The following is a 25,629-nucleotide window of genomic DNA, read 5'->3' on the forward strand; positions in this document are numbered from 1 at the left end:
AAGTAAATCGAAATCTTCAAATTTAAAATGGTTGATTCAATATGGCGGACCAATAATTCAAATAATTTTTAGTATATCATTATTTATAAAAGTGCAGGAAAGTATCATCCAAAACTAACTAAAATATATCTAAAATATATCATAGATATTGGTACGCAAGAAGAGATATGAGTAAAGGTACCAGAAAAGAATATCTCGATACAATTCCTAGGTACGTAAATTTGCACCTAGTTACAGGTACATGTATCTAGATGATACCTAGATACTGCTCATAACGCAAAAAGTTAAAAGACTCCTCTGGAAGATTAATGAAGATGAGAATTTTATAAAAAATTCTCAATTTTTATTTAAATATGTATTTTAGTTAATTATGTATTTTATATAAAAAATGTACGTAATTGAATTATTAAGAATTTTATTTGTAATTAATTCTATTTTATAAAAAATTTTATATGAGAAACTTTGAAATCTTTTATATTATAAGAGGAAGAATTATGATAGATCGGTAGCAACAGAGGTGTGGCGAGGTGGAGCTCGAAGGAGGGATGAATGGAACGGCAGCGCTACGACGCAGCGTCGGGGCTGGTGCAGGCGCCATCAGTGGTGGAGCCATCGAACCAGCACCCATCGCCACTCTGGTCGTATACAAGGACGATGCTGGCTTTGGAATGAAAGTTTCTGGCGACAATCCAGTCTACGTTCAATCTGTAAAGGAAGGTCCGCAAAAAATTCCATGTTTGCATTAATATTTGCATAATAATAATAATTATTACATATATAATTATAATTATTACATATAATAATAATTATAAGCAAATTTTTGGGATTCTTATGAGGAATCTTTTATTACCTTTATCTCCTATTATAGTTGAAATAATTTTACAAGATTTAGAGTCAGCTATTGAAAGATTACCTTCAATAGCTGAGGACTTCAATAGCTGAGGACTACAATTTCTGTTCTATTTTCAATTACATGGACGACATTATACTGACAGCTCTTTCTCATTCATTCATCATGAATGATATTCAAAGAATTTTTAATTTGTTACACAAAAGACTATAATTCCATGGAAATAGGTTTTGACAATAAAATGAATTTTTTGAACACTGTTATTATTGATGAAAACATAATTAATTTGACAGGTAACATAAACCAACTTTTTCAGATAGATTCCTTAATTTTCATTCTCACCATCCTATCTCATAAGAGGAGTGTTATTATGAATGCAGTTGACAAAATTATATTATTGTATTATCTTATTCTCGTTTTCAACAAAATAATTTTATTGAAATCATCAATATTTTCTTAGACATTGATTATTCTCTTCATTTTAAATTTTCCATTATACAGAAAATATTAAATTATCATATTCACAAGAATAATACCGTAGATAAAAATGCCTATTTATCAAAAATGATAAAAAATACTAAATATTTTTTACAATTTCTTATGTTAGATCTGTTTCGGAAAGTTTTATGTCTATCGCTCTTAAACTAAATTATAAATTATCTTATTCCGAACATCTTGAAACATTACATAAAAAGAGGCAAAGATCAATTGGATATATTCTCTCATAAAGATATAGATTATAAGATTGCATGCGATGATTATGATGTTAGCTATGTTGACGAAATTAAAAATCAGATTATAGGAACATATATCTGATATAAAGAAAAAAATAGGATCTCCATTTGTCATTATTAATCACATATTGATTGTAACCACAATTTTTAATTGGAATGGTGCTAGAATATTGGATTGCGAACCTTCGTATAATAAACATTATTACATATTTAATATCCGAACTAATTTATATAAAGAAACAGAGACAGAGCTTGAATAGGCAGAATGATACGAAATCTCTACACAAATCCTACTTACATATTCTCCCTTTTATTTTATCTTTTTTAATAACGACTTGTTTTATGTTTTTCGCTCTTCGTTAAAATGTCCTCAGTTTATAACAATTGATTGTATTGAAATGATATCTCTTATCAGATCGTAATTCTGCTTCATATTTTAATAATTTTTGTATTCTAATTGATTTTAATTATAATATTATGTGTTATGTCTCTATTAAGATAATAACATTTCTTGTATTAACATTTCTTTTTATTCCGAATCGCATTAATTTTATATTACATTTTTTACATATATTTACATTTATTATATAATACATATAATTTTATGTTACATATTATTTAAATTAACTCTTGACACACCTCTTTTTTTTATCGCTTTTTGACATACAAGGTGACTCACATCTAGAGCAATGTTTAAACAACTAACATTCTTATTTAAAAAATCCAATCAATATGAAAAAAATTATGGGTCAATTTCAAGATCTATAGAATACATTCAAAAAAAATTTTTGATTGAAATTTCGTTAGTTTTTTGTGAAAAAAAAATTCTTGAATAGAGAAAAAACGAATAAAATTTTTGAAAAATTGTAAAACTTTAAAAAAATTCAATATTAAAAGTTAAAAATTTACAGAATTATTGTTCAGATGTGATATTTTGAAAAAAAATTAGTTTGTAAGTTGGTTTTGGATAAAGGGTATTTATTTTGCATATTGAATGTAGACTATTTTGGGAATTGAAAAATAGAGATTTTTTTTTATAAATATTTTTGTTCTACAAAATAAACGAAAATTGTGTTTTAGAGAATTAAAATAATTTTGTGATTTATATCCAGTATATCAACGAAGGGATTAATTTATATTTTCTATATTATTTATTTTTGTTCTTACTGTTTCTATTATCATTATTTCTATTATCATTATTCAGAATCATGTTTTCAGATCTGCCGCAACTTCGCCGGCTTGCGTTAAGGAACATGATAATATCTCGTGCCATGACGCTTTATTTGCTTAGCGCCGAGACACTATCATGTCTCCAAATTTCTCCTTATATTAATGGGGATGCTGAAACGATGGTCGAACTTGATCAGGGATTGAGGTCAATAATGTAGATTTTTTTTTCCAAATTCGATAATTTTCTTATATTTATTATGTACGAGAGTCGTTTGAAAAGTTTTGAGCATTAATATGAAAATGATATTATTCATCAAAACCATTTTAATCGTGTTTTGAAAGATACCTTTGAAAATTGTAGCCATTTTGGACGCTCAATTGTTGTTTGACAGTCATTTATGCCAATATACAATTATATATAATTTTCACAAGTATCTTTCAACATATACGATTGTAATACCAAAATGGTTTTGATGTATAATGCTATTTTTATGTTGAGATTCAAAATTTTTCAAACGATCTTCGTATTGTTGTATCTCATTCAAACACATTCATCTGTCCTTATCTAACATACCTTGATCAAAAAGTTCCGGAATTACCACCAGATGATGCTCTGAGTCAGCTGATTTGAGTTCTGTTTTTTTGGTTAGATTGCCATATCTATCATTGACATTCCCACCAAATTTTATCACTATAGCTTGACATTTGTAAAAGTTATGCCGTCTTGAGTACATCTACCTCTGCACGTATTTTCGATTTTTTACAGTTTTAAAAATGGAGTTGAATTTGCAACAACGAGTTTGTATTAAATTTTGCATTAAAAATGGATTCAATGGTGTGAAAACCTTGGAAATGTTGAGAAACTGATTTTTTCTTCGATCGAATCAAAAAACCATTACGGGGAACGCGTTTTAACAGCCGAAAGGAGGTAATGGAAAAATCGAAGATGGCTCTGATGGCTATACCGACAATAGAGTTCCAGAAATGTTTCGAGAGCTGGATAAGTACGTTGCAGTCGATGGGGAGTACTTTGAAGGGGACAATATCACTTTTGATGAATAAAACTTGTATTTTGAATTTTCTGAATGAATTCCGGGAACTTTTTGATCAAAGTAGTATTGCAATCTCTTGCAAGATCGAGCATCTACTGTTAGACATAGTTCTTGTTTTGTTTACCATTTCGAGTCGTCGCTCAACATTCATATATACGTAATTTGCAAATAATTTGATTGATATAAATCTTTTTCTTTGGGTTCTTAATCTTGATTTCATAAATTTAATATTGTTTGTGCACGTAAAATGCTAGGTGCTGAACTGTTTATTTATAGGAGCTATACAATTTTAAAGTAGTAAAGAAACATCTACGTCAGGTGACAGCTCTACGAATCGAAAAAATATAAGTTTTTTTTCGATTTTAGTATAAAGCCTCTGTGAAATTGGCGCTTCATTTTTCAAAAAAATCAAATTTTTGTCACAGTTCGAAATGCACCCCAAAGAGTTCTGTAGTTTCTATTCAAAATGAAAAATAGTTCTGGCGAATTAATACAAAAAATCGAAAATAAAAAATTTAGAATGCCAACTTCACAAAACGCAGAACGAAAAATCGCGATATCTTTTAAATCATTAGTTCTAACGCTTTAAATGATAAATTCTTGGAGTGCTATCCAGAACTGTCAACAGAACTGCGATAACGTTCAAAATTTGTTTGTCCCTTAGATGTGAGAGAATCAGACATTCAAAAAATCGCCATATCTCTTAAACCGTTAATCCTAGCGCTTCAAATGTTAATAATTTTCGTTAGAACTAATGGAGTGCTATCCAGAATTGTCAGAATTTTAAAAAAATTTTCATCCTTCAGATATTAAAAAATTTCTAATATCTGATGGGTGAAAAATTTTTAAAAGTTCTAGTAATTCTGTCGACATTTTAGGTAGCTTTCTACGAGCATTCTAACGAAAGTTATTAACGCTCGAAACGCTAGAACTAACGTTTAAGAGTTTAAAAGATATGATGATTTCATTTGTCGAATCGAACAATTTTTAATACATAATGAGTAAAAATTTTTCAAAAATTCTGGCAATTTTGTCGACAGTTCTGGGTATCATGAATTTTAACGAAAGTTATTAACACTTGAAGTGCTAGGTTTAAGAGATATAGCGATTTTTTGAATGTCCGATTCACTCATATCTGAGGGACAAAACATTTTTGAATGTTACGGCAATTCTGTTGAGTCTTGTTCTGGATAACAACCCAAGAATTCTATCAAAAATTATTATCATTTAAAGCATTAGGACTAGTGATTTAGAAAATATCGCGATTTTTCGTTTTGCGTTTTATGAAGTGGGCACCCCAGATTTTTAATTTTTGATTTTTCGTATTAATTCCCTGGAACTATTTTTCATTTTGGACAGAAACTCCAGAACTCTTCGGAATGCATTCATAACTATGACAAAAAATTCATTTTTTGAGAAATGAGGTGCCATCTTCACAAAGGTAGTGGCGTAAAGGCTATGCAGCACCATCAAATTTTGTGTTTACTTTAATTCTGTAAAAGGATTTTTGATTCCGTTCAGTAAATTCGGATATTTATCGATCCCACAATTTGATCACTCCAGCATCCCTCTACTATTTTCCTGTATATGAATAAATTTATTATTAATATTTCATTGCTTTTATCTATCTTTTACGATATTCTGCAACAACTTTTATGTAAGAACTGATGATTATCATGGCAAAATTTGCGACAATCACACTCATTGACCGAACATTTTGGTATTTTTTTAAATCAAAGGAACATTTGAACTTAATATTTCTATCAATATCATTTGATGAATTTAAGCATTTAAAGCATTTATTATTTTTATTGTTTTTAACGAAAAAACAAATTATTTCGAAAGTGCAAATATTATAAGAAAAAATTTTTGTGATCATTTTTATAAGTTTGATATATTTTTTACATAATATTTTTCTAATTATTCTGCTATATAGAAGTAAAAGAGTAATTAAAAAATCAATTTACGATTTATTTAGTTTATATTATTTAGTTTATATAATTTATTGTAGCATATGTTATGGCTTAAAATAAACTATAAATTTATAAAAATTGTAAACTATAAATTTTTTAGTAATTATACTTTAATACTTTTATGCACAGAATAATAAGATGATTCAATGAAATCTCATAGGTTTTTTTATAATTGCGTATTGTAAATTGCATAATTTTTTAAATATAAATAGTATACATATTTTATATTTTATGTCAAAATAAAATATAAATATCTCATAAGCTATTAATTTTTTTGATAACTATTATATGCAGAGTATTTAAAATAATTATATTAAAAAACATAATTCTAATTGGGAGTACAAATAAGTTTCCGCCGTTTTTATCAAAAATTAAGTATTTATTGTGAAAGAAAACGGTACATGTTTTATTCAAAGTAAGGGCCATCGCTAGCCACTACTTTTTCCCATCTTTCTGGTAGCATGTGGATACTGCGTTTTCATCTTTTGAGGCTATCCAATCATCGATACAATTTTTGGTATCTTCATATGATGTGAAATGCTGTTCAGACAAGCCATGCGTCATCGATCGGAACAAGTGGTCGGAAGAAGCAATGTCTGGAGAATACGGCGGATGGGGTAGAACTTGCCATTTGAATATTTCGAAGTAGGTTTTGACCGGCGCTGTAACATATGATCGAGCATATCATGCAGGAGAGTAATTTTGTCATGTCTGGAATAGTAGTGGGTGCGTTTTTCCTTGAGTGCTCGGCTCAATTTCATCAATTGTGTTCGGTAGAGAGCCTCAGTAATAGTCTCGTTTGAGCAACTCATAATACACGACACCAAGCTGATCCCACCAAATATACAATATGAGTTTTTTTCCATGAATATTCGGCTTGACTGTCGATGTTGAAGCATGGCCAGGTGATTTCCTCTTTGGGTTATCGTAGTGGATCCATTTTTCATCACCAGTGACTATACGAATGCAAAAAACCCTTTCGTTTATGCCTGGCAAGCAGCATTTCACATGTGAAAAATCGGCGTTCAACGTTTCTCGGCTTCAGTTCATATGAAACCTAATTCCCTTGTTTTTGAATCATTCCCAATGATTTTAAAATGATATGAAATTGTTTGTTAAATCACTCCTAGTATAAATGCAAGTTCTTTTTGCATTTGACACGAATCTTCATTCAATAATGCTTCCAATTCCGCGTCTTCGTCACTTTCGGCCTTCCGCTACGTTCTTTGTCTTCGATGTCAAATTCACCGTTCTTAAACTTTTGAAACCACTCACGACAACTTCTCTCACTTAAGGCAGCATATGCTTCTACAAACAATCTATGAGCCTCAGCTGCAGATTTCTTCAAATTAAAGAAGTAAAAAATCAAAAGTTCCCGCAAATGACGCTTATTCGGCTCAAAACTTGACATTTTCATACCAAAAAAAAATATATAAGGCTGATACAAAATCGCTAATATTTCAAGGTTATGGTGTTGCCGGATGTCCAATCTTACGATATGTCGTTTTACATCAAGTAATTTTAACTATTTATTAGGCGCCATCTTTTGCAAACAGCGGAAACTTATTTATACTCCCAATATTTAAAAAATGACAATAACCTTGAAATTTCATAAAATATGATCATGGAATGATTTTTTTTGCTAACTATAGCATTTGCTATATATGAAATTGTTTTTTATTAATATTTTTTTTCATATTATTAAAAATAGTAGTGATATTCTACATTCTCAGAAGAAACATTCTGTATATAAAAATTTTAATATTGATTTTGAGATGCTATTACATTTCACGTTATTATACGAATAGAATTTTTTTTAAAGTTTTCTTGAATTTTGAGTTTTGAGAATTAAATTTTACACTATAGAATATAAAATTCAATTTCTTTTGTCTCATTCCCGGACTTGCGATCTAATCTTATTCTCATCCAGTAAAGCGTGCCTTTGCCTAACGCATCGTAGGAAGATTTGGAAAGATTCTCGAAAATCTTTAGTCATCTTTCAATTTGGATGCTCAAAAATTCAAGAAGGTAATATTGCTTTGTGGAAATTAACTTAACATGGAAATTAACTCGAACAAATTGCCCATTACGGGGCCCTTTTGAAATCACTTACAAAAATCAAAGTGATTATGTAGTGGACAACCTGCCTGAATTAATTTCCGAATGAAATAATTTCCATAAGGAAATACTATTTTCTTGAATTTTTGAGCATCCAAACTGAAAGATGGCTAAAGACTTTCGAGAATCTTTTCAAATGCTGATAGTTACATATGCTCACATGCGCTGCATGCTTCCATAATACTTCACAATACTTCACCTTCACTTTTACTTATAATAAGTAGCCATATTGATCGTTAGTTTGGATGGCCAACAATGAGGGAGCCAAAACACTGTTTCTCCGAAGACAATGAGAGATTAGAATTCCTGATTCTAATGCACGATGCTGATGATAGTGCATTATTTTATGCTTAGTTTCCTTGTCAATCAAAACGTTAAGAAACAATCAGGTAATTGATTGATGTCAAGTCAAATATATGAATTAAAATTATTATTTTTTTCTTTTTTACTCTTTTCTTTATCTATGATTTATCTATGATTTGTATTAATCAATAGATTAAAAGAATTCGGCCAGTTGATTAGATTGATTGATTGATTGATTGATTCGATTAATTTGCATCTATACAACTGAGAACACTATACAACTGAGAACTGTACAACATGTCACCGTCATTTATGTGAATGACTTTATATAGCGCTTTAAGCAACGAATCATGCATTGGCAAAATACAAGTATTCGCATCGTGCAAGTAACAATCGTGCATCGTTACCTTTACATGTTTAAGCATGCTTATTCTCTTGTATGCTGACCAATGCATGGTACTAATGCATGATACTAATCGTTTCTCACTGAATTTGGGTGCTTTTTTAGACTCACGGTAAAAAAGCATCCCGAATTCAGTGAGAGGTGAGACTCATAGATATAAGCCACCTCAAAATGAGAGGAAAAACGAGTAATTAAAACAGGAAAATCAAAAAACAACATGTTTAAAGCATGGGCGGAAGCCAACTTTGCGCATGCAAACCGTTTATATAATAATTTTTTGCATTAACAAAGCAGATCGAAAAAATACCAAGAATAAAAGTTTCTTGTTTTTGAACGTAGAATCAAATGGCTTTTAATTTAAAAAATGGACATTTTTAAACAATTTGTTCAAACAATTATCGTTTAAATGATCAATTTTGCAAAACGAAAAAATACGAGTAAATTTTTTGCTTATGCTATAAATCACGTATTCAGTTTGGCTATATTAGGCATGAGCCTTAATGGTTAATAGGGCCTTAAAATATATCTATTCTCAACTTCTTGAATATCATTTTTTTGCGATCACTTAAAAACTTCTAAATTTTGAAACATAAATTTTATTTTAAACATTCAATTAGTATATTATTATAAAAAAGTACAAAATGCTCGTCAATGACATTTATCGCAGGTACATTCGAGTTGTGTACTTTATCGGGAATTAGAGATATTGTGTATATATTCTCAGTCTGTGCATCTTCTAAATCAACTAGAACCTGTTAATGTCATCTTTGTATGAGTAAATTCTTTTTCCTATTTTTTGATGAAAATTTAAACATCCAATTCCTTGTTGGTGAACAAAATCCTTTTTTTATTACCACAAAATCGGGAAATGTTTATAGACGTCGTATACAAGTATATTACGAGAGCGTTAAAATATGCACGCAATCTAACACATTCGTTAAGTATATTTCTCTAATCATAAAAAAATGTGCATGAATCTAACCTACTAGAATCGAACATGCTCTCGTTTTTTGAAGCGCCAATAAGCGCTTATTTGCGTTCATGCTTTTGCTTTGAAATAAGCATTTCAAGGTAAGCAGCAGAAATAAGCACGAATAATGATGTCATAGATAAACGCATCTCTTAGTGCTTACACCATCAAAGCGAACAATGTAAGCAAGTTTATAAGCGCTTAAAGCGTGTAAGCGTGCAAATCGAACACAGCCAACGTAATCCATGATGTCATAACTCGTGCTCACAAATCCTTTTTTATCGAGATAAAATAGCAATAACGTGATTGATAGCACTAATAAGCGCTTCTTGGCCAAAGTGAAATGAGGGACTGTGTACAATCAAAAGAATAGGAAATAGGGAACAGCGAATAAGAATTTCAAAAACTGTGTATTCATACTTGTTTTTGAGAGGTTGAAATTTTTTATTTTGTTTCTTATTCTTTTGATTGTGCGCAGTTGATGATTCTAGTTTTGATCTTTTGATTTTTCTTAGAAGTATAACAGCTATAATCGTAATGATTTCAACTGCTCACAAATAAAAACCAAATATCTGAAAACAGCATTTATAAGCGCATTTATGAGCGCATTTATGAGCGCTTACAGCGTCCGTGAAAACTATCTCGAGATTGTTGTGCGCAGCGTTCGCAAGTTGCAATGGCCCGGGCTTATTCGCTTGTATTCGAATGGCGTTGTTCTGCGGTGACGTTGGTGTAAAACTTTATTCGTGGATTTTTGTTGAACCTGTGTCGGAACTCAATGGGGACCGAGCACTCCCATTTTTTCGCAGCCGGGGAACATACGAGCGTCAGGAACGTTTGACGGAAGCTGAGAACTCTCGTATTCCGAGTTTTTATATTTCGGAAGTAGGATAAGCGAGCGCCAGAAATACTTGGAGGGAATAAAAAATCCTAGGTACTTCTGGAGACTACTTATTGTTATTTTTTTTAAAGCAACTACGTGTCTCCTTTAGCTCAACTGATTCATTTCATTATTTTGTTCATGAAAGTATTAAAGTATGATTATAAAAAATAATAATAGTTTTACGAATTATTTCACATTTTATCAATATATGCCATAATAAAATATATAAAATATATAAAATATCTTGTAAATCATTGGTTTTATGATATCTCTACAATGAATACTTTTATATGCAGAATAATTAAAGGAATCATTAAAATATGTAAATTTTATAGCTTGAAATTGCTAAGCAAAATTTAATAATTAGAAAAGTCAAAAAACACGAGCAATATTTATTGGATGTTTAAAAATAAACTAGTTTTACAACATACATTAAGTTATTACAACATACATTAAGGGATTATAATAGGATATCGGGTAATGAGAACATCACTACAGTGCGGTAATTAATGCGCAAAAAAAATATATATAATTATCAAATAAAATTTACATATTATAAAGATGTACAATTCTTGAAGCTTCCATGGGTGCTTTCTATATGAAGATTGTATTTCGCGGGTTTTCTTCGTCTAGATCTATTCTTGGAATGCCAATTTCGTGAACCTTGCAATCCATTTCACACATCAGGACGAGGAATAGCCTGATACTTTGCTGTTCCTCTGGGCCTTTTTATATTACACTGCTTATTAGAGTGGTGGGGGAAAGAAAAGAATTATGGGTGGGAGGGGGGGGGGGGAGATGGGAAATTGATCAATCTTCAATAACCGGGAGAATGGTCTTCCATATTTTGTTTATGTTGTAGCCATCATTTCTATTTAGATTGTTAGGATGTTTTTTATTTCTATGGCTTCTCTATACTTTCTTGGAAAATATAATGTAATGTAGGTTATCGTGGTCATCAAACATTATTTGATGTCCTATTGGGTTGTCCGAAAAGTTCGTGCTGATGTTGAAGGAAAATTGAAACGCAGAAAATTTAAATTTTAGTATACATTTATTAAATTATATAGTCGGCACGAACTTTCCGAACAACCCAATTTTGTTTTTGATGTTGTGTTTTGATAATGCCGACTGTGGCGTATTCTAGCCATCACGTTGGTGTTTTTTTATTCGTAAGTTGATTCTTCCGATATACTTTTCTCCAATGTATACTTACCCGCAGGAACAAAGTATTTTGTATACTCTTGTAGAACTGAGTGGAAATCTTTGATCTTTAGGATTTCTTAAAAAATTTGTCCTATATTTTTGGGTGGTTCATATTGTGTTTGTTTAATATTCTGCCAATCCGATCTGTTCCTTTGACATATGGGAGAATGGATAGGATTTCGTCTGATTGTGTGTCAGAGATAGTTGTCTTATTTACATTGTTCTTTGTTTCATGATTATTTTGGTTATGTTTTTTTTTGTTCTATTCATTTTTAGGTAAGGCTAGTTTTAGGTGGTTGAGTTCTGTCTGTAGATATCCTTTGTGAGATGGTTTTTACTTCTTGCAACAATTCCTATTGTTTTTTTTATCACGATTTATTATAATAAAAAACTAATTTAATTCTTAATCTATGTTATAATAAACTAGTTTATTTTTAAACATTCAATAAACAGCTCGTGTTTTTTGACTTTTCTAATTATTAATGGAGGAATCATTGTGTAAAAAAAATCATATTATTCCATTTGAAAAAATGAAGATGACCTTTATATCTTTTTAGTTTTCAGTAAAAAAGCAACGTGTCTGATCTCTCTCGAAACTGTTCCATTTTCATTTAAAACATTTGTTTATATCTTAACGTATGGGAAAAAGTTCGTGGCGATTTTTTAGTAAAATTAAAGTGTTTTTCTTAGAATATTGAAATCAATTTATTTAAACCAAATATGCTCCATTTTTTCTATAATATTTTGCCATTTTTGGGGCAGAGCCATAATTCCATCGCGATAGAACTTCTGTGGTTTCTGATCGAAAAACTGCTTCAAGTAATTTTCACAGGCCTCTTTTGAAGCTAGCTTTACACCATTAAGAAAGTTCTGCAGAAACCTAAACAAATGATAGTCTGAGAGTGCTATGTCAGGATACATTACGGTGCTATACGATGGATGCATTAAAACTTCCTAGCCAAGCTCTCGCAATTTTTGCCGAGTCATCAAAGATGTGTGTGGAAAACGACACCTTTCCTATTGATTAATTCTGACCGCTTCCTCTCAATTACTTGTTGTAATCTCTGCAGTTGTTCACAATAGAATTCGGAATTAATTGTTTGATTGGACGATAACAGCTCATAATGAACGATTCTCTTTCAGTCCCATCACACACACACACACATCACCTTCTTCCTCGTCAATCCAGGTTTTGCGATTGCTTGCGCCTTCTCTCCTTTCTTTATCCACGATTTTTTTCTAGTTGGATTGTAGGTGATCCATTTTTCATCACCAGTTATCATTCTCTTCAGAAATGGCTCAATTTCCTTCCGTTTTAGTAGCGTATCAACAAATGTTAATTCGGTCCATCATGTTCCCAACACTCAACTCGTGAGGAACCCAAACATCGAGCTTCTTTTTGTATCCAGCTTTGTGTAAATGATTTAAAACTGTTTTGTGGTTGATGCCTAGTTCCCTGGCAATCTCCACAGTGTTCACATGCTTATCATGTTTGATTTTTATCATGATTTCATTGGACTTTCAGTGATTGGTCGACCGGAGCAAGATTTATCTTTCACATCGAAATTTCCAGCACGAAAGCGACCGAATCATTTCCGTGCTGCTGATTTTGATAGAGTATCTTCACTGTAAATAGCGCAAATTTTTTCACAAGCCTGTGCAGCATTCTTGCCTTTAGTAGTAGTGATAATGCAAAATGTAGCGAATTTTTTCCTTATTTCCATTTTCAAAATAAAATAATTTTTGATCCATTTCACCGATTTCAATCTTTTTTGGCTCAAAACAAAGGTTAAAATGTCACTTTTTAAACGCATGTCCAGTGTTGCCGATGCGATTAGTAGTTGCTGACTGCTGAGCATTTAATGCCATCTAGTGGGAAAAACGCCACGAACTTTTTCCCATATCCAATATTTTAAAAAATATTTTTCTAGGATAATTAAAATGGAACAGTATATCTATATACACACACACACATATATATATATATATATATATATATATATATACACACGGAGAAAATTTTATATTAAGTTTTAATACAATTTTAAATACTCTTAATACAATTATACTATGTCTTATTTTCGATAGACCATTACAAACGATTCCGACATAATTAATTGATAATATTGGGTTGTCTGGAAAGTTCGTGCCGATTTTTGATAGGTGGCGTAAGGTCTGAATATATCAGAACGATTGAAAACAAATGACATATCATAAAAGATGATACTTCAGGCATACTTGGAAAAAAATTTGGTTGCGATACTTTAATTTTTGTCAGTTTTATACGCCTTTAAATATGGAAGAAAACAAAGTGCATTTTAGACATTTAATGCTTTTCTTTTACCGGAAAGGCAAAAATGCCACACAAGCGGCAAACAAGATATGCTGTTTATGACGAAGGTGCTATAGCTGAAAGAACTATGCGGAAGTGGTTTGCTAAGTTTAAAGCTGGTGATTTCAACCTCGAAAATCAAGAACACCCGGATAGGGCCTCCACCAAAAATGAAGATCAGATTAAAACACTGATCGAGAATAATTCACGCTATACGACACAAATTTGCAGAAATGTTGAATATGTCAAAATCCACCATCCACGAGCATTTTGTGAAGCTTGGCTACATAAACCGTTTTGATGTATGAGTTCCCCACGATTTAACGGAGAAAAATCTGATGGATCGCATTTCCATTTGCGACTCGTTCTATAAACGTAATGAGGAGACATCATTTTTGAAGCAAGTAGTGATGGGGGATGAAAAATGAATCATTTACAATAATGTTGAGCGAAAAAGATCTTGGGGAAAGCGGAATGAACTACCTTTAGCCACCCCAAAAGCTGGTCTTCATCCAAAGAAGGTCATGCTCTGTGTCTGATGGGATTGGAAAGGTATCCTGTATTATGAGTTTTTACCAAACAACGAGACAATAAATTCAGAGAAGTATTGTTCCCAATTAGACGAATTGAAGACAGCAATTGAACAAAAACGTCCAGAAATAGCGAATCGGAAGGACGTCATGTTTCATCAGGACAATGCGCGGCCTCCTATGTCTTTATAACTCGACAAAAGTTGTTGGAGTTCGGTTGGGATGTTCTACCCCATATTCGCCAGATCTTGTGCCCTCTGATTTCCACCTATTTCGATCATTACAAAATTCTTTTAATAGAAAAAGCTTCAATTCTTTGGTCGAAGTAAAAAATCACTTAGAAAAGTTTTTCGCTGAAAAACCTGAGAGATTCTGGAAGGATGGAATTTTCAAGTTGCCTGAAAGATGGAGAAAGATTGTAGAATGTAGATTGTAGAATAGAATGGCACCTATATAATTTAATAAATGTATACTAAAATTTAAATCTTCTGCTTTCAATTTTCCTTTAAAATCGGCACGAATTTTCCGGATAACCCAATACTAAATGGCAATACTAATTTTTATCACGTAAATAAAGTAATTTTTGTTAAAAGTCAGTGCTTAAGCCACATTCTAACATGAAAACAGTTAATTTTTCTATTTCTATACGCAAACAAAATTTGCTAGGTATATATTTTTTTATTTATTTTTACAATATTAACTTTTATTCGACAAGTTTTGATTTACTAATAACAAATTTTTACTATGAAATAATGTAAAAACTACATTATTGTTACATTATATTATTGTTTAAAAAAAAATGACTGTAGCATTTAAACTTGTAATTGTCATGATAGTTCGCAGCTTCTACAACATTATAGTAATTTTAAATATAAAATTTTCTCCTGTATGATACAGGAATTGCAGTCGCACTTACGATCGTGGTGGAACTTTGTTGCGTTCATTCGTTGTGATCAATAATAAGGTTCTCGTAAATAACAATTATCTAATACTCAGAACAAACGCTGCGTAAAGTAATTCCAAAAATTTATACTACTCTTATTCACAATACCGATAATTGGACGATCAGGCACGAGAAAGTATGTCACTTTTGTGGAATTTTAACAGGAACTTGCTGAAAATATATTCGGAAAGTTGTGAACACTAACTCTGATAACCGACTACTCAGCTACTGTATTGTCAGAGAGAGATTTTTTGAGGACTTTGAGGTTGAATTTTTGGAGAGTGACTAGGATATACGGCTGCAATAAGTTACATTGAAATTAATAACAAGAAACAACAAATATATTTTATTTATTTCCGAGACTCGTTCATGCACGTTCGCTAATATTATAGCAATAATACGCGATAAGAAGCAATATTACAATGTTTTTTTTATCAAGTTTTCGATAGCGCGACAATAAAGAAAGTTCTCGACAGTACAAGCTCATGGCATAAAAGAAATGATTTTTACACTATCGTATAAGCTATACTTAAATAATTTGATCAAGCTACGAAGGTGGCTATTCCGAACAATTTTAAAAGAATTTTGGAAATAAAATATAGATAATAGAAAACGCGAGAACATTATTATATAGAATTTTCGATACAAATAAGACTAATTAAAACGCGACAATAATATACGATAATGACTAGACTGGATTCGGCAGACACGGAGAATTATAAGCTCTAAAATATTGAAATGCAGAATCGAGAGAGACAGTGCACTTGCACAAAATTTACGCGAAGAATCTGACTCAATTATGCAGTCGGCATGCGTTTTATAAAACGAAATTCAACATTCATACGCGCTTTCCCTGACATGAAAATTGGCAACTTTACAAATTAAAGGCATCTTATCATGAAAGATCTAGTCACTCCTCACATGATACTGTCGAGTGCGTTCTGCATCCTTTGTCACCTACCCGCTCGAATGGCCACAGCAGAAGTGCCAGACGTAGTGTTGCCACCATTGAAAACTTTATACCAATTGACTAGCAAAAAATGTATCAGATAGTATCGAACAAAAATTATCTTTTGGGAGGGGGGGGGGGAGACAAAAGAAAGAAATAAAAAAAATTAATGACATTTGCTGTTTTTTTAATATGAAATGACAATAAACTTTATTTCAACCGTTTAATAAAACCTATATTTTAATAAACATGCATATTATGATATCATACATGTCGTTGATACATATAACTTCAATATAAACTCAACTTAATTTAAAAAATGAAACATTTAAAATTTCTACCACATCAATCGCAACAAACTGAATTATTTTTGCAATATGTTATTTTTAGTTTATAAAATAATATCTTTAGTTAACTGAACATGTCTACACATTCGTGCAAATATTAATATTTGAAACAAGACCGCTTACATAAATAAATCTGCTAAATATGAAAATGTCAATTACTGCTCAAAGTTAAATATTTAGGGTAAGCAATATTTTATACACATTTATCTTGGAATTTTGATTATATGCTAATAATTATGTTCGAATTCGTAACAATTTGAGATACTAATAATCTTTCCCAAATTAAAATTTGTAAAGAACTTATTGCGAAAAATATTTTTCTGTGAGAACGCTAATCTTTGAAGACTAGGATATAACTAAAATTCGAGATTGATTCCCGATCTAGGTATATTTTTCATAATAAATTCTTTACAAGTTTTAACGTACTTTCGGGGAATTTTATTAGAATCTTAGATTAATTGAGTTACAAGTTCGAAAATAATTGGCGCGCAGTCAAAATTCTGAGATAATTGTATTTAAAATACATATTGATGTATTACTCTAAACATCTAATTTTGACCATAATTGACAGTCTCGTATTTAATTATTATGATTATTAAATGACATTAATCCAACATAACTCATACTTTCAGTAATGCGATGTAATTGTCATTAACAAATCCATATAGCAATCCTATTACTTAATTATTGATGTAATATTCGTTCAAATTACTTGATTATTGATGTAATATTCGTTCAAATCTCTTGAAGAATTCTTGATAAATAATGTATGTATGTTGGATTCAAGTTTTTTATAAAATAAAAACATAAATTATTTTCTATATAATTTATGTTTTTATAGTAAAATTTTTGTTTTTGATGCAAAGAATTTGTGTTTTTAAACCAAACAAATTCCTAATTAAAAAACAAACAAATTCTCTGTTATAAAAACAAAAGTTATAGAAAACAATTTGTATTCTTGAAGCAAAGAATGTCTTTTAAAGCAGAGAATTTGTGTAATTTTGAAGCAGAAAATATTTATTCTAGTCTCATGTCCCTCTATGCCATCGATGTGACAGATTTCCTAGTTTGAATAATCATCAATTTTAACGATTAATATCTCGGCTCACAGGGCGACTTTTGTCAGATTCCATTCATTTCGTGCAAAAACAGAATGAGCCTAATTTTATCAATACGGAGATGAAGAGGCTAAATTCAACACTTATCGATTTACCGAGATATTGCGAGAAGCTTAGATTGACTTTACCGACTTTATCCTGTTGTTTTGAACCGACTCTTCTGTACAGATCGCAGCACTCATGTATCGCTAACGCTTCTTGCGCAAAAAATATTAAAAGAACACGAAAGAAATATCCGACAAATGATAACGTTTCTTAAAAAGGAAATTGCGAAAATATTAAAACTTTACATCACAATATCTCCGGTCATGCAGAGAAAAAATAAAAATACTGTAAGAAATTAGCGACAACACGAGAAAAATAGGGTGCTCCGAGATTTGAACCGAGGCCTGGTCTCCTTCGTAATGGCAGATTTCTATTCACTGAGCCATAGTTCTGATGCTGATAGCTTCTCTTTATGCTTATTTCCTTTAAATTTTTTACAGACACTTTCATTATTTCGGGTGGAAATTAATTGTACTTGTTAGAACTTGATCGGTTCAATCTCATCAAATTGAAATTCTATAATCACGATCTGGAAAATCTCGATGGTTCGCGTAAAGATACACGGCTTGCGCTGGCACGGTTGCGCGAGTGCGAGATACTACTGTGTCTTTTGATCAATGATTAAAAATATCAGTAATTATATGTTCACATACAATTATTGATAATCTTTATATCAGTTTACAAGAAGCAATAATTAATTTTTACTTTTAGCATTAGCGTTGTACTATACTAATACTCGAATATGCAAATTAGGTGGTATAATTCGTTAACTTCAAATGCTTATAATTTAAAAAACTTATAGCCTCAATATTTTAGCATTTGAACTTTTATCTCTAAAATAATTTTAGGAATTCTCTCTTAAGCCCTCTTCCGATCTTTATGGGACTCTGTATATGCTATATAGAGTAATTTAGCAGGAACCGGCATGACACTTTTCATGAAAAACTGAGTCGAAAATGTTAATAGCAAAATGTTGAGGTGTCAATAGTTTTTGAATAGTGAGCCTTTGAAACTGTCCAATGATGGCATGCAAAGTTCGTGCCGTCAGGCGCCGCGCAATCAAGTAGCCGGTTGCGATCGCGCTTTGACAGATATCGTAACACATCATGATGAATGAATATTGAAAAGGAAGTGAAATCTCTATTATTATAGGGTGGGGCATTTTGATCGCCCTAGGCGGATATCTCAGAAATTAAAAGAAAAAAAAACAAGAAAAAGTTTTATGTGGAAAGTTGTAGGTGGAAAGAAGGTGGAAATAACAGATTTTTCATATATAGGCATTACCAAGATAAGATCAAGGTAAACATAAATTTTTTAAATAGAAACCACTATTTTTATTGCATATTCTTATAGCTGAAGTCGAAACGTTTTTAAAACATTATAATAAAGTATTTTTTTATTAAGCACTTTTCAAGTTATAAAACTTGACAATTTATTGCTGATATTAGCGTTACTCAAGGTGTGTCACGTGGAAGTTATTCAGTCGGATTTAATCTGTTGTATATGCGTATGTGCATATGTGCACAAAAAAATTTGTTTGAAATTTTGCGTTACGAACGAAATTTCGTTCACAAACGCATTTAAAATATTGCAATTATCGCCATAAATTTTTTGCAACATTTTGAATGCGTTTGTGAACCAAATTTCGTTCGTAACAAATTCTTTACTCGATAATTTTTGATAAAAATCGGCGTGTACAAAAATCATATTTACATCCTTGAGACATTCTATATACAGGAGAGAGTGATCTAAATCTTCCAAATAGGACCTTTTTAATTTAAATGATAATATGATTATACTATTATATATATACTACCTTGATCAAAAAGTTCCCGGAATTCATTCACAAAATTCAAAATACAGTTTTATTCATCAAAAGTGATATTGTCCCTTTCAAAGTACTCCCCATCGACTGCAACGCACTTATGCCAGCGCTTGATCCAGCTCTCGAAACATTTCTGAAACTCTATTGTCGGTATAGCCATCAGAACCGTCTTCGATTTTTCCATTACCTCCTTTCGGCTGTTAAAATGCGTTCCCCGTAATAGTTTTTTGACTTGATCGAACAGAAAAAAATCAGTTTCTCAACATTTCCAAGGTTTTCACACCATTGAATCCATTTTTAATGGATCCAAAATTTAATACAAACTCGTTGTTGCAAATTCAACTCCATTTTTAAAACTGTAAAAAATCGAAAATACGTGCAGAGGTAGATGTACTCAAGACGGCGTAACTTTTACAAATGTCAAGCTATAGTGATAAAATTTGTTGGGAATGTCAATGATAGATGTGGCAATCTAACCAAAAAAACAGAACTCAAATCAGCTGACTCAGAGCATCACCTAGTGATAATTCCGGGAACTTTTTGATCAAAATGGTATATATATATATATATTAAGATATAATACTATTAAGTGGATTTGCGTGCTATTTATAATGTAATATATAAAGTTCTTATAATACCGAATATGTGACAACAGTTTGACAATTCTCTGTCATAACATTCATAGAATAGATGCAAATATGCATTTTAGTCATTGATTTTTCCTTTACCAAAATTTTGTTCAAAACTTAACTTTCAAATTATAGCAAGAAATAGTTAGCGAATTACGGAAAAATTGCGTAGAAAAGATGGGCAGGAGCAGTGCAACTACCATCCGACGCAGGTATGTGGAACCTATTCTGCGATCAGCTGATCGCTATACACGATAACGCATATACATGCAATCGCATTTTCGATTTTTTTCTCTCACATACACAAAATTACTTCGTATAGATTTCATGATTTCATATTGCTGTAACTTCTTGAAAAAGACGGATGAATTTTCATTTTGATAGATCACATACAATAAATGTTTATACGAGGGCAAGTCAATAAGTTCTTAAAAAATCTGTTAAAGGGACACTCGCAATATCATTTCACATTACTTTTTGACAAGTAACATCTCTCAGCTGATTACTGTCAAATTTTGAGCGGAATTCATCGCGTGATTTATTTCTGTAGACGATTAAAGCGAACAACCTACGTATCTTTTGCAAAATGGAAAAAAATGAGTTTCGTACAAATCAAACATCTGAACATATAAAAGATTTAATGCCGAAAGAAATCAAAGCCGAGTTGGATAATGTTCATATCTACACCAGCGTTTCCGATTGTATACAATTGAGTGAATGAATTTAAACGTGAACGAGGTGTGATGCACTTCGTTCGGAACGTCCAATTGAGGCTGCTACGCCAGAAATCATCGATAAAATCCATGATATTGTTTTGATCAGTAGTAAGTAAAAATGCGCGAACTTGTTGAGGCCAAAAGCATATCACATAACACAGTGATTTCAATTTTGCAAATTGGGAAAAATTATGAAAAAGCTATCAGCAAGATGGGTGCTGCGTTTGCTCTCTGTTGTCTGCATAAGCATGACCGTGTGACGATTTCAAAACAATGTTTGGAGATGTTTGGAGATGTTTCAACGTAATCCAGAATTTCTGCGTTGATTCATTACTGTGGACGAAACATGGATCCATTACTACACACCCGAGACGAAGGAACAGTCAAAACAATGGACTTTACCGAGTGAACCAGCTCTGAAGAAGGCGAAGAACGTAAAGTCGGCCGAAAAGGTGATGGCCAGTTTTTTGGGATGCACGCGGTAATTCATATTGATTACCTTCCGTCGAAGCAAACGATCAATGGCGATTACTACGCAGCTTTATTGGACCGTTTCATCAACATTTTAAAGAAAAAATGTATCATTTCGGCAAAGAAAAAAGTGCTCTTTCATCAAGACAATGCGGATTCATACGCCCGTCACCAATGGCCAAATTCAACGAATTCCACTACGAATTGTTTTCCCATCCAGCATAGATTCGCCAGATTTAGCTCCCTGCGATTATTTCTTGAAGAAATGGTTCGGAAGAGATTCGCCACTAGAGAGCAGCTCATCGCCGAAACAGAGGCTTATTTTGAAGAGTTGGACAAATCATATTATTCGAACAGTTTGAAAAAGTTGGAGAATCGTTGGATCTAGTGTATCGAAAGGAAATTATGTTGAGAAATAAAAATGAATCGATCAAAATAATGTATTTTATTATGTTTTTTTAAAAACTTATTGATTTGCCCTCGTATGTTAATAAACTTCCATTCTTCTTACAAATCTAACGCAGATGTCACACATTTCTACACAAATCACATAGATCGATTAAATAATTATTAAATAATTATAAAAAACAGTTCTTCTTTTCTTATAAAACGTATCATTATGACACATTTATATACAAAGATATTCATAGATAAATTATTTATTCATATGAAGAAAATAAAAAATTTGCTAGAGTTATAACGAAAGTGAATGCAAAAGTGAAAGAAAAATATTTTTATACGAAAGCGAAAGCAAATGCGAAAGTGAAAGATCTTGTTTTTTTCTGCTGAACGTTGAAATTGACAATACATAATTTTAATTAGAAAAAGTAATATGTAATCTAATGATATTACTGAAAATATTACTGATTTCAATTCAGATTATTGAATAATGATTGTTATCACACTTAATTATTTAATTGTTGTAATTTATCACACAGCATTTTGCACTTTTTTGTTTTTAGTAAATAGTTTAAACTCTAAAGTCTTAAGTGTTTCTAGACTGTAAAATCAATGAATGAAACATACTGCACTCCTTGTCATCTTGTGTATCTCCGATGAAACTGTGAATCTCACAAGCCGAATAAAATTTTTCGCTAAAACTCGCTAAAACTTATAATTAATTTCGGTGGTGAAAGTGAAAGCAAGAATTTAAAATGATGCGTACGCATCTTACTTTCGCATATGCGATAGTGAATATTTATTATATAATCCTAAAATCTACTGATGTATTGCTACGAGTTACGGAATATTATGTTCTGCGATTTTAATTCCGTCTCGTCTTGTCCGGATAGCTGCTAGCATGAAAACAACAGATGAAGACGAGCGATTTTCAGTTTGGGAGGCAGAGCTGAGATTGACAGAACTGACATTGACAGAACTGACATTTCTGACACGCATTCCATTAAACTATTCCATTATTCTCTTTAAGTTATCACGTGTATTTGTGTTCTTGTTGTAATAAAACTTTTTTCGTTCTTTATAAAGACCCGTGTCTTTATTTCTGTGTAAGCTGTCCACGAGTTCGCAAACGAATCGTGAGTGTAACATTTTGAGAGCTCATCCAGTCTGAATGTCGACGTCGAGGAAGAGATGTCTGCTTTCAACATTAGAGGTACCAAGACATCAGTTTTCGATTTCGGAAGCTTCTTCGGAAACCTTTCCTATCCGAGTTCTGTGAGATGCGTGCACGAAGTATGTTTGCAGCGATGCTGTAGCACAACGAGGAACTCCAGTGTTTGTGAGAGAGGATTCAATAGAACAAGGGAATTTCCTCAAGTGTTATTCTGATTTCGGGATGAAACTTTGATTTTGATTTCGCCTTTATCAGTAAAGTGTATCCATGCTTCATGAAAAATCCTCGATCTATTATTTTAGAGATATTGTGGTGAAGAGGAGTGATTGCTCAAAATCAGCGCAAAATCAGCTATTTTCGTTACTATTAATAATAAACTGATGAAATTTGGTACATTGATACATATCACGAAAAACTTGCAATCATAATTGCATAATCGCCAGTCAAAGTTGTTTTTTGATACGCTGTCTTCAAGTAAGAAATTGTTGTGTAACTCAACGAGAATTATTGGCCATTGTTAGTGCAATGAAATCATTTTTTATTATTCTTTTTTAAGTATCATATGCTATATACTTGTGCGCGCACATTGATCATATACGTATATATAAGAGACCTACAGTTTAAACGCCAATTCCGAATGGAAATTTTTGGTAAGATTTCCTGGGCAAGTACACTCGGTGGTTTGTTTTTGTCTTCCGAGAGGAACTACAAGTATACGAAAATTTTTTGATTCTGCCGAGGATCGAACCCGGTATCTCTAGTATAGACCAATACGCTGTCTGCTACATCATGCTCGCGTTCTTCATTATTTATATGATTGTAAATTGTTAGTTTAGGCTGATCATGTTTCTTTTCGTTGGCTGTTGTCTTTTAGAGAATTAAAAGTTAAGAATACAAAACAGCTCGGATGGGTTCAGGGTAATAGGTACTGGATTGTTAGGCGAAATCTTTAACTCAGAGAATGAAAGTCGGTGGTGCTTCTAATAAAGGAAATGCGCTTTATTTTGTGCTTGTGCATATTTTGTGCTTTGCATACGTCTATTCAAAAACTCGCTGGGGACGCTGTCACTCGATCGCTTTCTTCACTTCGCGTGCACAACCGTGTCGCTTTTCTATGAGTTAATCGAGACCTTCCCCTAACCTTCGATCGCGAACAAAAGTGCCAAACGCTGCCAACTAAAATATTATTTATCAGGGAATCATTGAGATAAAGCAAAAAGTAATTATCCTAACGCTCGATTCTGTTATCCTTACAGAAAGGCAGTTTACTTACTATGGCTGGAGAAATTGCAACAGTATGAATTTGAAATAGTTTATCGGATACAGTTGCATGGTAATGCTGACGGATTGTCAAAATAGTCTTGTTGAAAGAATGTATGTAATTATTGCGCCAAGACGGAACTCCAAAGGAAGAGGGTGTAATTCGAATAATTTTAGAGGGAAATGTTTCAGAAGAATGGCGTAAAGATCGATAATTTCCATTTTCTTGAAGGGAAATGAATCAATTGTCCTCTTCGACAAGACTTAGCAATGTTGAATTCTTCTGTTAAGGTTTACCTTATTGGGATGCTTTATTACTAAAGGATGGAGTTCTTTACAAAAGATAAGTCATTTAATTTTATTGGTGTACAACTTTGCTTCCGCCATTTTTTTCCGAAATTCGAGGCTTTATTGTAAAAAACTGATTATACATTTATGATTCAAAGTATTGTCCATCGCTGGCCATTACTTTCTCCCATCTTTCGGGTAGCGTACGAATCCCGTGTCGAAAAAACTGTTCATTTTTTGAGGCTATCCACGAATCGATCCAATTTTTTACTTCTTCATAAGACCGGAAGTGCTGGTCAGCCAGGCCGTGTGCCATTGATCGAAACAATTATAGTCAGAGGGAGCAATGTTTGGAGAATACGGCGGGTGGGGTAGGACTTCCCATTTCAACGTTTCCAAGTATGTCTTGACCACTTTCGCAACATGGAGTCGACCATTGTCATGCTGCAAAATCACTTTATCGTGTCTCTCGTTGTATTGGCCGTTTGTCTTTCAATGCTTGGCTCAAACGCATCAATTGCGTTCGATACCGATCGCCTGTGATTGTTTCAGTCGGTTTTAACAGTTCATAATACACTACGCCGAGCTGGTCCCACCAAATACAGAGCATGACCTTGGACGTCAAAATCACCGTTCTTGAAGCGTTGAAACCACTCACGACACGTTTTTTCACTAATAGCGGCCTCACCATAAGTATTTGATTTTACCATAAGCATTCGATGAGCCTCAGCCGCAGATTTCTTCATATTGAAGCAAAAAATTAAAATCTCCCGCAAATGACGAGAATTTGGCTCGTAAACTGACATTTTCAATCGAGAATAACTTTATGTAGACACAAATCGACTAATGTTTCTATGGGGTTATGTTGACAGATGCCCAAGTTTATTGTATGACGTCTATGATCTATTTATTTCGACCACCACTTATCGCTAAAGCCATTT

General features: G+C 32.2%; 1 protein-coding gene across 1 annotated transcript in view; it reads left to right on the forward strand.

Moving 5' to 3' along the window:
- The first annotated feature begins 545 nt into the window (after positions 1-545).
- Positions 546-25,629, forward strand: part of LOC105622945 (rho guanine nucleotide exchange factor 11) — a 343,184-nt gene continuing 318,100 nt past the window's right edge. Inside the window, exon 1 of the mRNA XM_012204353.1 lies at positions 546-717. Within this exon, the coding sequence (XP_012059743.1) occupies positions 546-717 (172 nt within the window). The remainder of the gene's footprint in view (positions 718-25,629) is intronic.

The sequence above is a fragment of the Atta cephalotes genome, assembly GCF_000143395.1.
Source record: "Atta cephalotes unplaced genomic scaffold scaffold00050, whole genome shotgun sequence".
NCBI lineage: Eukaryota > Metazoa > Arthropoda > Insecta > Hymenoptera > Formicidae > Atta > Atta cephalotes.